At 39.8% G+C, this 15457-nt stretch overlaps 1 protein-coding gene across 8 annotated transcripts in view; it reads right to left on the bottom strand.

Annotated features, from left to right (window-relative positions):
- KLF12 (KLF transcription factor 12) overlaps nt 1-15457 on the bottom strand; it is a 407535-nt gene that overhangs the window by 217585 nt on the left and 174493 nt on the right. For all 8 annotated transcript variants that reach the window (XM_073894448.1, XM_025874745.2, XM_025874747.2 and 5 more), the window contains one exon: nt 8048-8137. In XM_073894448.1, coding sequence (XP_073750549.1) covers nt 8048-8113 — 66 coding nt within the window. In that variant the 5' untranslated portion in view covers nt 8114-8137. The remainder of the gene's footprint in view (nt 1-8047; nt 8138-15457) is intronic.

Genomic DNA, 15457 nt, shown 5'->3' with positions numbered 1-15457 from the left:
CTGGATTTTGCTCTGGCATAATTAAGTAACTTCCAGGTCAGTTTGACACTTCCAGGGTTTGCTTCTCATGTCCTTCATGGCAAAACCCAGTCCAGACAACTGTGGGACGAATTCAGCCCCATTACTAATTTGTGGCCCTTCTGAGACCCCTACCAAATGCCCCCATGTACAAAGGGGTCTCTCCATTCTGGTCTGTGGGAACTGTATGTGAGCTGTAAGAATTGCTCCCGAGGGGCACCTGGGTGGCTCAGTCAGTTAAGCATCTGACTTTGGCACAGGTCATGATCTCAGGGTCCTGGGATTGAGCCCAGAGTCAAGCTCTGCGCTTAGTGGGGAGTCTGCTTGTCCCTCTCTCTCTGCCCCTCCCCCTTATTTGTGCGTGCTCGCTCACATGCTCTCCAGCTTTCTGTCTCCCCCTCTCAAACAAAATCTTTAAAAAAAAAAAACTGTTCCACCTATTGCCTTCCCTGTTCTTTCCTTGTTTTCCTCCATGCACAGGAAGATCATTACTTAACCAAATCCTTCTAAGAGGGCCACTTTTGAGGATCCCTGGAGCTCTCTCCATACAATTCCTTCCTCTCTGCTATCGTTCCCCTTAAATACCAGTTGCCCTGACCTTTCCCAAATTCCAATCCCTGCCTGCCTAACTCAGTGACTGCTGAGCCCTATTTGGGTTCTTCCTCCTGCTTTGCCTTTAGGCAGAAGGCTAAGGCATTAGTAAAGTTCACCTCCTTTTCTGCCCTACTGCCAAGGATCACAGTCCTTAACTGCCTGTTGTTGTTTAATATATAAAAACATTTCATATATTTTAGTCTGGCTTTCTAGTTATTTATGGTATGAGGTCAATTCCCATAGCAATTAATCCCCCATGGTCCAAAGCAAAAGTCCTCCAAGGGTTAAATAAGCTATAATCACAATTATTAACTGTGAATCAGTATACAAATATTAGCACATGAAAACACATCTAGATAAAGAGCAACTCTTGCCTCATGGTCCAGATTTTGTTTTTGAAATTCTACCACAAAGACTAGTACACAAAGGCGCACACAATCATGCATTAGCTGAAATATTCCAGAGAGGTTAATTTTCCTTCAACTTGAAATTTCCAAATTACTCAGAGCATGAAATCTCTTTAAGAAGTGTTCCTTTTTACAAAGCACTGACCCTATAAAAATGCAAATGACTCCCGGAAAGAATAGCACTTTACATTTTCCTCAATTAAGGAGACTCCAGTTAGAACCGGTCATCTGTGGGTACCCTGAGCCATCACAGCACCAAGGGTTGGGAGTGGAGGAGAATTAAGCTGAAGGAGAAAGTATTGCTTAACGGGAAAGAAGGAGGGCAGAATTATCAACTTCATAGCTTTGCCCAGGGCAGCCCCCAAGGGAAAGGATTTGTCTGCCTGCTATATTTCCCTTGGGTCCTATCTGTAATTACTATCACAGCTCATTGATTTTCAATTCCTTTTATTAATACATTTATTGGCCATTCTGACATTAGTAAAATCAGTCCAACTCCGCTTCTTTAGTGGCGGATAGCTCTTCCTAAAAATGAGTTTTGCAAGTACAGATATTTTTTCCTGCCCTTTTTTTTTTTTAATGGTCTTCTTGGATTAGGAATAACACAGCTTCTGCATGTTTTCCTTTGAAGCCAGGGAGTGACAGGCAAAGATTTCACTACAGATCAAAAGATCTCAAGCAGTAGGTCATAGGAGAATATTAAATGATAAGCAAATTCATATGTCTAAGATAATTCTATGAATTTACTAGCTCCGCCGGCTTCTGTTCCACAGTAGGGGAGGTAATAATGAGCCTCTGTTAAAGGGCACTGCAAGTGGCAGTTTTACAATGCCTTTTCTTTTTTTCTGATAAAGTCATTAAAGTAACACTGTCCTGCTAAGCTTTTACATATATATATATTAAACCTTTTATGTTAAATTAAACATACAGTTTTACTGAGGAAAAGAAAAAGGTTTGTTGTTGGGTTTTTTTTTCTCTCTCTAAAGCTACTAAATTTTAATATAACTGCCTGTCTTAAACATTCCATAGCACATGTCTAGGTTCAGCTACAATACTTGCACCTGTCTCTATTTCTTTATTAAGCCCAAAGATTGGGGTCTTTTCCAGAATAGCACCTGTCTCAAAATCCTCAATATTCTACAGTCTGGCCCTGGCTCTCACTTATAATAAATAGCATCTGAATCACTATTTATCGAGCCCTGCCTAGCTATAAGCTCCTTGTACTGAGATGATGAGGAATAATGAGAAGCATAAAGCAAAACTCCACTCTACAGGAAGGTCCACTACAGTTGACTTAATGGTGCTAGTCAGTCCTTTGTGATTCAGAAATGCCTTCACCACCTTGTTATGAATGTCCTGCAGAATGCTTTGCAAAAGCTACTGCAAGCTGCCTCTAGGAAAAGGACCATCACTCCCTTCTGTCCTTTTTTTCTTTTCAAGATTTTATTTATTTGACAGATAGAGAAAGAGAGAGCACAAGCAGGAGGGGCAGCAGAGGGAGAGGGAGAAGCAGGCTCTCTGCTGAGCAGGGAGCCCGATGCGGGGCTCGATCCCAGGACCCTGGGATCATGAACTGAGCTGAAGGCAGACACTGACCTACTGAGTCACCCAGGAGCCCCTCTTCTGTCCTATCTCTAAAATTAAGGAGCTCATAGGAATCTCTGGCCTGACATTTTCTGGTAGTAAGCCATGGAGGATACAATTAAACCTGTCTGCTGCCACACCTGTACCCTTCGGGGCTCCACACCTGCGGTCAAGCGGCATGGGGCTTTGTCCCCCAGCGGAACGCACAAGGGTCTTTTACAACCCGATCACTGACTGCTGGGAACGCTTAAAACTGGCAAAACACCCAATGTCCTTCTCCCTCTCTCTCTCTTCTCCACTCTTGCTACCACTCTCTACCTAAAGGCCCAAGGCTCAGAAATGCACCTGCCCTCAGGGGAAGGGAGAGGAGGGGTAACCACAGGCCTGAGCACCACTGTGGCTGGGGGAAGGACCCGAGTCAGCTCTTTCCCCGCAGACTCAGAGAACAGTGAGGGGGGCTGGGTGAGGCATGCTTCCCGCAGGACTCCCTCTGACGCCTGTGCACCGATGAATTCTTCTGTTTTTATGTAGAGGGCTTCTTCTCCTTTTTAAACATTTTACTTTCAAGAATCTCAAATATATACAAAATTAGGCAGAACGGTTACACAAGACCCCGGGTACCGGTTGTGTGGCTTAAATAATGATGGGCTCCTGGCCAGTCTTCGTTCATCTTTCTCCCCATCCATTCTGCCCTCCCACCTCACTTTGCAGCAAATCCCAAACACCTAATCATCTCACCTGTAAATACTGCAATAAGTATCTCAGAAGTGTACAAACTCAGAACTCCTTCTTTAAAAAACTGTGGCCAAATACCACTGTCACGCCCAAACAGGATGTCATTTTTGTGTTAATATAATCATTGATTTCTGGCTCCATTATCCCATTTTTTTATGTGATAAAATCTAATCAGAATTTGAAATATTTCTCCAGATATGCTTAAATACAAATTCAAATAAAAAATAAGGGTTGCACCTGGAGATTTACCTTAAATCTTCTTTTACAATTCTAAATGAATCCAAATGTTTAAATCTCTACTAAATAGGATATGAGACTTGCATCCATAGAAACTGAAACAATGGGGCCCTTTTTATTCCTGCTTTTCTTCAAAGGGAGAACATTTATTCAGCACCCACCACATGCAGGCAGGCTCTTAGGAGGCTGCAGTTCACTTCACTTCCCAGAAGAGGAGAAATAGGTGGATAGAGACCAAGGGGACCCACACGGCTGGCCCCTGGCAGAGTGAACACCTGAACTTGGGTCTGTCCCCTTTTAAAGTCTACGTATTTCTACCTCTACACACAGGTAGCTTCCTTGTGGTAGGATTGTTAAACTCCCAATGGGAAATGGTTTTTCTCACTCCTGGCCCATTACTAGACTCAAAGAATGTCAGATGGAACCTGGGCCAGCCTTTAACACCCCCACTGTACAGATGAGGACATAGAGGCCTGGAGTTAAGAAGTCACTTCCCAATGCCATTCAAGCTGGTAAGCTGCAAGGCCAGGAACAAAAATCACATTTTATGTCTTTGAGGCAGTACCCTTTCTCTGTTACAGCCTTATCTCTGGGTGGAATCGTTCTAGTGCTCTTCCTCCTGCTTTAGTCCTTTGCTTAATAACATGTTAGAACATCCAAAGGCCGACAGCATCTGGGAAGCTCTTGTAACAGCAGGACACAAGCACCAAAGGTCACAGTCAAAGTCATTCCAACCCTCCTTGCTGTGCCCCTGAAGCGTATCACAAGAGCTCACGCCCTTCCCACGGACTGCTTAGCAGCATGTGCTGCGTTACTGACAAGCCCGAAGAAAACTGAAGTCACGTTTCAAGAGACTACAATAATAATCTACTTAGGTACCATAAAACTAAGGATGCAGGAGTCACAGAATTCCAAACAGAAGGCAGGCACACAGAGTTGGTGTCCATACGTTAGTGTACCTGTTCAGTTCACATAGCTAAAAAATGAACACCATGCCACCAATGAGAATGTCTGTTTCCAACATTCCCAATTTTTATTTTTTTGTTCACAACAACCCTAGGAAGTTGACAGAGCGGGTTCATAACGAGCTAATGACTGGTTTCATATTTTTTCACCATGCCAGTTATAATGCCCATGAAGGAAAGCATGTATTTCTTAACCACTTGCCAGGTGCCAGGAGCTACAAGAAAAATACAAGAAACAATTCTTGTCCTCCAAGAGCTTACAATCTGATTGAAGAGCTATGACCACCTTCACACACCATAAAACTATTAAGAGAATGAGGCAAGGCAGCCAGAACTTTTTAGAGAAGAGAGAAAGCAGAGTGGCAAACCTAGACCCATTCCACAGTCTTTCTTCCAGCTCTGAAATGTGGTCATCGGGTCCTGAATTCCTTGGAAGACCGGGGGGGAGGGGTATGCAAAGACTGGCTGACAGGGACTATTTATAGCCAGGAGAGGAGAATGGATATATGCGTGCACGCTGCACTGAAAAAGAAGGGCCAAGTAAGGTAGTGTATCTGGGGCCTGAAAGACACACAAAACTTTTCTTCCCCCAAAAGACTGGACGTTTAATGTCTATGTCCTAAAAACACCCTGGAAATTAGGTCTTCCATAGTGATGACAGAATCCAATCCTTGACATCAAGCTCAGGCTTTCTCATTCATTGTTGTGATGCACAGATTCATTTCTATAACTTTGTGTTCATTGTTAGTAATATCTCATCTTTTTCAGAAACCCATAATCACACATAGGATTATTTTAATTTCACCACTGTTTACAATTTCTTATAAAAATAATCAAACTTCAACCAGCTTTTAACAGGAAATGAGGAAAGAGTCCTATAAGATGGAAATAAGGAAATGTTTAGAATTCTAGTATTCCTTATCTAAAATAGTTCTGGTTCTGAAGTTATACCATATATCACCCATCCCCGTTATATCCCAATTAAAAACTCCAGTAAAATGACCAAAAGCGAAGTTCCCTAAAAGTCCAGATTTAATCCCTAATTTTAAAGAAGAATGGATTTGAAATACTACAAATGACTAAATACAAATTACTGTATTCCCTAAATAATTAGGTCATAATACATTTCATTAAACACTGGGCTGCTTCTCTTAAAGCTTTACTGTAAAAGAGAACAAAATTATATCTGCCATATATTTAAGAAGTCCATACAAAGCTTAGGAAAAGAATAAAATCAAGTTTCTACTTGCCTTCAACATACACAATCTAAATTAGGGTTAAAATACTAACAACAGCTCCACTTACAAGGAGAAAAATTGATTTTAATGGCTAAGCATTAAGTAAAACCTATGAAGCTACCATTTTTCCTGTCCCTGAGGGTAGTAAATAATGTCTAGAAGAAATGGGGCATGAGGTTCGTATCACAATGTAAAATCCCTGGGAATCCTGGCTTTTGTTTTTTGTGCATCTAAATCCTTCATGCAAACCTTACCTTACCCCTGAAAACTGACAGTAAAGGAGAAGTATCCTGACATCCTCAAAGATTCCCAGACCTAAGAACAACGATGCACCATCCTGGCTCTGACCAGTGGCATAAGTAGTACTCTCTGTACTTCTCTGCTTTCCTCCAACATGCATGACTTGAGTAGATTTACTGCTATTCAAGTTGAAGAACATCTCGTGAAATAAGAGCAACAATGTGGAATATACCACTCTCGCTTTTCTATCAACGCTATCCTCTGTAAATGAGATACTCTGGTCTGTGTGGTGTGTTCAACTTAAACATGTGGTGTGTAGAAATTTATTTTATGAAACTGATGCTCACACACTTAGATGAAGAAAACAGAAATTCCAAAGAAATAAAACAAATCCTTCCTATGTTAGGTTCAACAGCAAAGGTAAAAACTACTTGGCTTGGAAGACATAGAGTTTAATTTGGTGAGTCAGGCTAGAAAATCCAGGTGAACACAAGACTTTTTCTGAAGCCTTGTCTACAATGAACAATAATATCAATCGCCACCACACTTTTTTTTCTATCACGATGCTCCATTGTCTAAGTGTTAGGTTGAACCTATGTGAGTCTGTCATTATGTCATGCACAGAACAGAGAAGGTGTGTTATTGGCTGACATACCCCACAAAGTTCACTGCAGAGCTACAACAATCAACACTGAATATAAACTGTTTCAGACACAGGCTTAGCGTGAAGAAGAGAACTATATATTGAGATGCCATACACCTTGCCACAGATTGCTCAGGGATGGGGAAGTTACTGGAGAAACCCCCACATGCTACCATCTGGATTCATGCCCTCGGTTCCTCATTATGAAGTCCCTCAGTATCCGAACCCCTTGAATGGAGTCCCACATGAACTCATGCACACAAGATTTTTTAAGTGAAATTTTATTTACATTTAAAACATCTCTGGTTGCTCACTTACAAAACATTGCCAATGTTTTGCTTTTTTTTTGGTAAGAGATACATTAATAAGATTAAGATTAAATATTTTCTTAATTTATCCTTGTTTTGGTCATTTGTAGGGCCTCAGTGGTTGTGAGTTAGTAACACAGGTAGGCAGTGTGCCCTCGGGCACACGGTCTGTGCTTTCTCACTTAAATACAAAACGTGGTTAGCCAATGCTGCAAGCAGTCATATTGCCCTTATTATAATTTTAACTAGTGAAGCTACAAATGTTAACAATTATAAAATCACCTAAGTTCTTTTAAAAAAGAAATCCAGCTGTGTTCTTTTTTTTTTTTTTTTTTTTTTGACAGAGAGATAGAGAGAGAGAGCACAAGTAGGCAGAGAGGCAGGCAGAGGGAAAGGGAGAAGCAGGCTCTCCGCTGAGCAGGGAGCCTGATGCAGGGCTCGATCCCAGGACCCTGGGATCATGACCTGAGCCGAAGGCAGATGCTTAACGACTGAGCCACCCAGGCGCCCCACCAGCTGTGTTCTTAAGTCTTCATACTTTCACTAGCCATACGTTAATCTGTCAACTTTGCTATGTATTGTTATATAAGCCTTCCTTTGCTTTATTTGCATTTCAAACTCACCAACTTGAATTTCATCAGCTGTTCTCTAGTCCTCACGGTATATAAAACGGTAAATACAAATGTCACAAGAAAAATCAATCCAACAAACAGGAACATTCCCATACCTGTACTCTGTAACTTCCTAAGAAAGAAACAAGCCATTTTGGCATGGAGGTTATATTCCTATCTTATTTTTAAATAATTCCTCTTTGCTTTGGATTTTTATTAGCTTTTCAAAACCTTCACTAACTTAAATAAAACCAGATGGTTCTTATAAGGTCACTGTGCCTTCCTAGTTTCAGGAAGTTGTCTTTTCCAAGTTAGTAATGTTTGAGGTTGCAAATGGATGAGAATCAACCAGTCTCAGATGATCTTTACTTGAGAGAAAAAAGCAGAGGGCAGCAAACGTCAAGATGCTCTGGAAATGACTGCCCCTATCATAAAGAGAAGAGGGTGGGGCATCGTTGGAAACTTACCCCTTGTTCAGATTCCAAAAGCTCTGTTTTGACTCTGACTGACGGCATCCCATCAAGCATTAACATTCTGTTCTCAAAGGTGTTGATATTCTGAGAGTAAAAACAGAGAGAGAGAGGGAAAGTCAGCTATAAAGCATTCAAATGAGGGCATCTGGTAGACTCTTCCTTCATAGTACATTTAGTACTGCTAACCTAATTTTTTTTAACAATGAAGTATAATTAAATGAGAATATCAGCATAACCAATTATCCCCCCATTCTGAACTATCATTTGAAATAATGACCAAGAAGTTGAATTAATCAGTCTGATTCTCTGACCTCTGGGTTGGAGGTCAGACTATAATAAACTGGAGTAAAGAAACCTTAACATTAATTTATATGGGGCTGGAACAATTCATCACACTTTTGCAATAGTGGAAGGAAAGAGAAGGATGTTTCCTTCTTCCTTAGTTCCAGAGGTTGTATGTGTGCAGAAATCCACAAAGGAGAAAAAGATAAAAAAATGACCGTATGCTCAAATTATCATCAAAGTCTAAATAATTTTAAAAACAAGATAATATAATTCTAGACACTGAACTTTGGTATAGCACTTCCAATCAAAGGAAAATTTCTATATATTGACCCCAAACATCTATTTCAAAAACAACTCATATAAATTTTGGATTAAGAGTGAATTTTTAAGCTCAAGTCACAACCAAAAAATAAGTAACAATTTGTTTTCTATTTTGGTGTATGTTTGGCTGAATTTACCACTTCTTGAAAGGAGAACCTTATTTCTATTATGACTCACTAGAATCTCAAACAGTATTTACGAAAAGATTAAATCAAGGTTATTCTCTACTAATTTTCACTGTTTTGGGGCTTTTCTAAAGTCAATAACCTATGAAGGGAGTTTAAAAGACACTTACTATTGCTTGCTCCAGGCCAAAATCATGTTTTAAAACATGTTTAGAATGTCAACTTTACCTTCATCTACTGACCAAACTAAGAAACTGAAATGACTAAGTTTGAGTTTTTAGAATGGCTCCTTTGCGCAATCATAGAATGTAAACACATGACTCTAAAGTGGTCTCCTTAAAAAAAAAAAAAAAGAGAGAGAGAAAGAGAGATCTGTTTCTAAATATTTTGCCTACCTTTGATGACAAAGGTTGGTAGCATTTCTAAACCTTCAGGTTTTTGCCTCTCACATAGTTGCTTTTCTATCAAATAGTTAAATAAAAACAACTCTCACTTTGACAAATCATAAATGTTTTTATTACCAAATAATACCAACAGAGTGCAGTATAGTAAAGCTCTAATTATCTCTCTTTCTTGCCACTCCTTTTTGTTTAAGAAAAATAAGAAATAAAATTTATAGGGCCTCTTATCAGAAATATTTGCTCTGAGACATCAACAAGAAGAAAAGGCAAATTTACTCTAGAACTAACTAATGAGCATTTAAAAATTCCATGCTACCTAGCCTATTAGATAATAAAAAGGAAGAAACTACTGTTTGATTTTCTTAGAAATGCGCAATATTATTAAAACTGGCAGGATGCATTTTTTTTTAATTTGTGCTTTTGACTTGTCCGTATTTTTTAGGCATTTTGCATCCCAATAGCTTCGAGCAGAAAGAACTGTGGTATCCCTGGCAAGCTCAGTTAATGTGTTCCGAGCTTTAAATCCTTTCATGGAGGCTGGTGAGTTGCTTACACATCAGGCATGGATCTCAAATCCTACTGTGTCACTTGCTTCCGTGGATGGAAGCAGCCAGCTTGGCTTGCAACTACCCAGTTTCAAGAAAGCCTTCCTGCAGCCGGCCAGCCCTCCACGCCCCTGCCCTTCACAGCAGCCAGAAATCTATCCTAACAAAGCATCCCGTAGGCTGTTTGGTTGGTAGACAATGAAGAATGAGTTGATATTGCTTCCTACCCGGGAGGAGGTCTTACCCAGAGGAAAAGGGAAGATGCCTTGCAAAGGCAGGGAAAAGACAAAGAGCGATTCTGGAAAGACAGGTTTAATGAACTGGTTGGAATCTGATTAGAGGCTAATGTCCCTCTTAGTGCTTTGTAACCAATTTACAGCTGATAGACTTTAACCATGCTCCTCACAGGCTGTGATAAACTCATTAGTTTAAAAAATGCAAGCCAACCAGAGTCTTTGAAGTTAAAAACTGATAAATCATGAAAACCTGACTGGGCCCACGTTCCATTTAGCACATTTAAATATCATTGTATTTTCATGATTTTTTTATTGTTATTCTTGAATAATCCTACGTGTGTTAAAGACAGGATGTACACTTTAGTTTCACATAAAAGTGGAAAAATAAAACACCTCTCGAGAGTTTTTTTAAGAAATTAAGTTTTCCCTGGAAATATGTCTCTTTCCATGATTTTCTAGGATCATCCACAGCCACAATGAAAATAAACACCATGAATAACAATGTTCACAGCTAAGAAACCAATCCTTAACTATTAAACTCAACTAGTGCAGATTCAATTTATATATACGCCTAAAAGCAATACTGTAAATATACATAAAGCATATTAATCTCTACATTCACGATTCTAATCCTGTTTAGTATATACATAAGCACTGAGCATCACACCATATTCCAGACCATTCAGGAAAGGGTACAGGTTTTATGGAGCGCATGGTAATTGTACAGCACTGAGGATATAGTTCCTGGGACAAAATATTGATAGATTTATCTCCCTAAGCTAAAATCAGATACATACAATCTCAGCTGACTGTAGACTTTAAATATGTAATAAACTCTAATAATTTGAAATTGCTGTCAAACATATCTTGCCGTGATCTTAATCAAAACACATTTGCTGTGGAATCAATAGCTCAATTGATTCCCATGAGGCAAATAAAATTACACAGTCATCAATTTTAGTAACACTGTACCCTTTGTATATTTATGTTGTAATGAACATTTTGATATTATACAACCCTGTATAATTTATATATGTGTATGTATATATTCGTATACACATGTACACACACGTGTGTCCACTTACAGTGTTGCTTTGTATGAGCACATTTTATTAATTAAAGCAAAAGTTAACCAGCAGATTTATTAGCTGGCTATTGACCAATTACATGTTCACTGAATGAGAATGGTACTCTGGACTTTCCTGTTTGCCAAATAAGATTTGGCAACACAGAAGTCCAGCTGATAGTAGCTCTCCTAGTCAAAAGCAGGACAAGCACAACCTTCAATGATCCTAACGTCTCAAAATATTTTGAATGGAATGTGCAGGAAGCATACGGACCGATGCTCAATGATCATCTCATAAAAACAGAATGAATGGGGGTGGGACTTTCCCATGGCAATTACTAGAATTTGTCCTCCTATTCCCAAAATGCAAGCCTTTTCTTCACCCTCCTCCTGACTGTGGGTCATCCAGTTCTTTGGAGAAAACATAACTGTTTTTTTCATAACCCCAAAACTAGTGCTGAAACACAAGAGAATCAGTGAATTCATCTTGCTTTATACAGGTTAAGGATCAACAAACCTAAGAGATTAGAATTACACACAGCCAACAGTTTCAAATGTCTATCACTATACAACAAATCACATCGTCACATAAAAAAATCAATTATTATTATCTTGGTAACAAACAAAATAACAACACATAATATTTGCATATTTATTAAGGACCAGACCTTGTACTAAGGGATTCTCATTTGGCCCTTAAAGCAACCCAAAAAGTCAATGTTATATTCTCTAAAGATAAGACATCTGAGATACAAGGAGGTTAAGTTGGCCAAGGACTCAAGATAACCAAGGGGTACAGCTCTGTTCCAAACAAGTCTCCCTCTCCCCATCCCCCATCCTTCCTCCTTCTCTTCTCTCCTCCCTACCCTAGCCCCCTCCCCCCATCTCTCTCTCTCTCTCTCTCTCTCTCTCTTTGTCCTCTCTCTTCCTCTCTTCTCAGGAACTCTGGAATCTCCATTAACAGCTCCTCTCAGAACTGAGCTAATTTGAATTGAATGTGCAACTTCTGGCCACTGGTGAGTATCAACATTTTGGGGAATGTCAATAAGAGGTCAAATAAGCCATGGTTTCAAAGTGATTTCCTTTTTTTTTTTTTCCCTCCCCTTTAAATTCAACTTTCAACATATTTTCTTAGCTTGATGAGATTATGCATCCTATCCTAGAAATAGCTCATATTTAGCAAGTCAATCCCATCCTGATTTCAACATCCAGAAAAATCTACCATAATCTCATCTGCAATCCAGTGTTTTGAAAATATTCATATACCCTTGGTAGCTCATTCAATATTTACACAACAGCTTCATGCACTTAGATGATACAGGAACTTTACCCTCTACATTTGATACTCAAGAGAGATACATCTGGGCATCACATTTAATTTATAATCTCTTAGATAACCATATTGACAAAACTAAGAGCTAAACTAGAGACCTACTGGAACTCTCAACTTAAATCCCCTTCAGCGGTTTCAATGATTCATATATACGTTATTTTGAAATATCTGTCTTCAGTCTTAAAAATAAAACTCTTCCATAAATTCCTCCCACTGAAACATGGAATTATGTCTCTCATAAGGACTGGTAAAACAGTACTTGCCACGTAGCAACTTCTATTTTCCCGATAGCAAGGATCATTCTGTTTCCTATGTTGGCAAGTGCTAAATTACCACAACAATGCAGTTCACACTGATATTTTAGAAATGTCATCTGAGATTCCAAATAACACTCTCCACCCCAGCATTAATACTAAGTGTAATAGAATGTTATTTTTGTCATTCATATTCTGAAGAACTGCACACACTTGGGGATTGTGAGTTAACCAAATCTCTCCATAAACATGCAGTGAGGGTCTCTGCTACGCCAAATTCACCTCCTTCCAATCACACGACATCTGTGAACCATGAGGCCCTGTGGCAAATAAGAGGGGCAAGCCAAAGACTGAGGAACAGAAACCAGGTTAAAAAAAAAAAAAAAAAAGGGCAGGACAATATCATGGCAAGAGAAGTGTTCACCTACCACCAACCAAACCCTAGAGAGGGAGGGCAAAACCTCAGTCCAGCTGGGCAGGTATTAACATTGCAGGAAGAGATCTAACATGCAGGGGCAGATATGGGGTTATCAGGATGAGGTAACAAGTAGTCTTGATGTCATGTAAAGAAAAAAGAAATGGGCGCCTGGGTGGCTCAGATGGTTGAGCGTCTGCCTTCGGCTCGGGTCATGATCCCGGGGTCCTGGGGTCGGGTCCCGCATCGGGCTCCCTGCTCCTTGGGAGCCTGCTTCTCCCTCTGCCTCTCTCTCTCTCTCTCTGTCTCTGTCTGTCATGAATAAATAAATAAAATCTTTAAAAAAAAAAAAAAAAAGAAAAAAGAATTATTCAGCCATAAAAAGGAAAGAAATCTTGCCATTTGCAACAACATGGATCAACCTTGAGGATATTATGCTAAATGAAGTCAGTCAGAGAAAGACAAAAATCAAATGATCTTGCTTATAAGTGTAATCTTAAAAAAACAACTGAACTAAAAACACCAAAAAAATGAGCTCATAGATACAGAGAACAGACTGGTGGTTGCCAGAGGCAGGGCATGTATCTGTGTGTAGGGGGGAAGGTGGTCAAAAGGTACAGACTTCCACTTATAAAACAAATAAGTCACAGGAATGTAATACACAGCATGGTGACTATAGTTAATACTGTATTGTATATTTGAAGACTGCTAAGAGAATGGATGTTAGAAAAAAAATTTCCTATATAAGGTGATGGATGCTAACTAGACCCACTGTGATCATTTCACAATATATACAAATATCGAATCATTAAATGTCATACACCTGAAACTAACATAATGTTATACATCAATTATATCTCAATAAATAAATAAAGACAAGAGAGAAGTGAGTTTAGTCCTGGAAAAGGAAGCCAGAAACAAGACTCTCTACAAGTCTAGTAGAAACTAATTCTGAGGGTTTAGCCCCAGCAGAGGCCAGACGGGAATTAGAAAGCACATGCCCAGCCCAAGCCTCCTTTCCTAGGCACACGCAGGCAAACAGAAACCAGGCACCGTGAGCCCGGGCAGAATGATCAACACAGCAGACAGGCTCCACACACGGAAAATTACACTGGCAACACAACTACAGGATGATCACAGGGATCACAATTTTAAAAATAATAATATTAACAACTATAATAACAAGAGCTACCATTTGCTGAGCATATATATACTGAGTGTTGTTTCATGCGCTTTACATTCATCACATCATTCGTTTGTAGGTTTAACTGATTCATTCAAAAAAATACTGAGTATCGGGCACTGTTTAGGCATTTAGGGTATAATCAGTGAACAGAGGGGAGAAAGTTTTATAGAGTTTCATTCTAGCCATTTATTCCCTTTTTTTTTTGCTATTCCTTTTAGACAAGAAAATTCAGGTTCAGAGAGATTAGTTCATCTGCCCAAGATTATGAAAACAGCAGCAGTCTAACTCGGGGGCTAAGTCTACTTTCCATGGCTACCAGGGGTAGACAGCCTCAACGGCTGAGTATTCGGACATTGGCTGCAAACCGTAGGAGCCCAGAGCTGCCCAAGGTACTCTGGCTATTGTGCTTCAGGCTCCTGAGATCTGACAAAAGGCTGGAACCAGGGCTGAGGCCGGAGCAGCAAGGCAAAGGCAGGCTGATTAGAGAAACACTGAAGGCAAACAGTATGAACGCTGTCTAAAGCCCTTACCCTGCCCTACAGGAGGTACCTCGGACCCCATGTCCAATGAGCCTTGAACCAGCTACCCTACCCCATTTATACTCTGCTCAGACTACATTTCAGCCATGTCAAAAACATCCTCTCCTCTGGGCCTCTGTGTATTCTTTTCCATCTTAATATTCATCACTACCGACAAATTCTTTATTTGCTATTACACTGGAATGTAAGTTCCAGGAAGGACATGACCTTGTCTTCTTGTTCATAAGAGTATCTCTATCCCCAGACTTAATAACTGTGTCTAACAGATAGTATGTGCTCAGTAAATATTTTTTGGGCTAATGAGAACAATAAATGTAGGCAGACATAAGGTCAATTCATTCTCCTGGGTCTAACTGACCCAGGTGGTAACTGATGGTTGACAGATGAGAAGAGCATAAGCACAATCTTATTAGGGCTATAAAATACCCCACCATTTATGAAAAATGGTAAAGGATTTGGTGTGGCTGGAACATACTGCTCACTGGAGGAGAAACTGGAGAGGAGATCAGGTCAGATTGTAGAGGGCCTATGTTATGGCACTTTATTTATTCATTAAAAAATGTTTCTTTAATGCCGCTATATGCTAGCGGCTAGGGGCATGAGTGAACAAGACAGAAAAGCTCCCTGCCTCAAGAGCTAGAGGTACATGGGGAAGAAATGTGTTTGGGCATCACACAATACGCAACTGGAAGTTGTGA

The sequence above is a fragment of the Callorhinus ursinus genome, unplaced genomic scaffold (genome assembly GCF_003265705.2).
Source record: "Callorhinus ursinus isolate GAN/ISIS: 27379988/994484 unplaced genomic scaffold, GSC_fseal_2.0 scaffold7, whole genome shotgun sequence".
Taxonomy (NCBI): Eukaryota; Metazoa; Chordata; class Mammalia; order Carnivora; family Otariidae; genus Callorhinus; species Callorhinus ursinus.
Note: the sequence above shows the minus strand (reverse complement) of the source record. Positions and strands in the feature narration are given on the sequence as shown.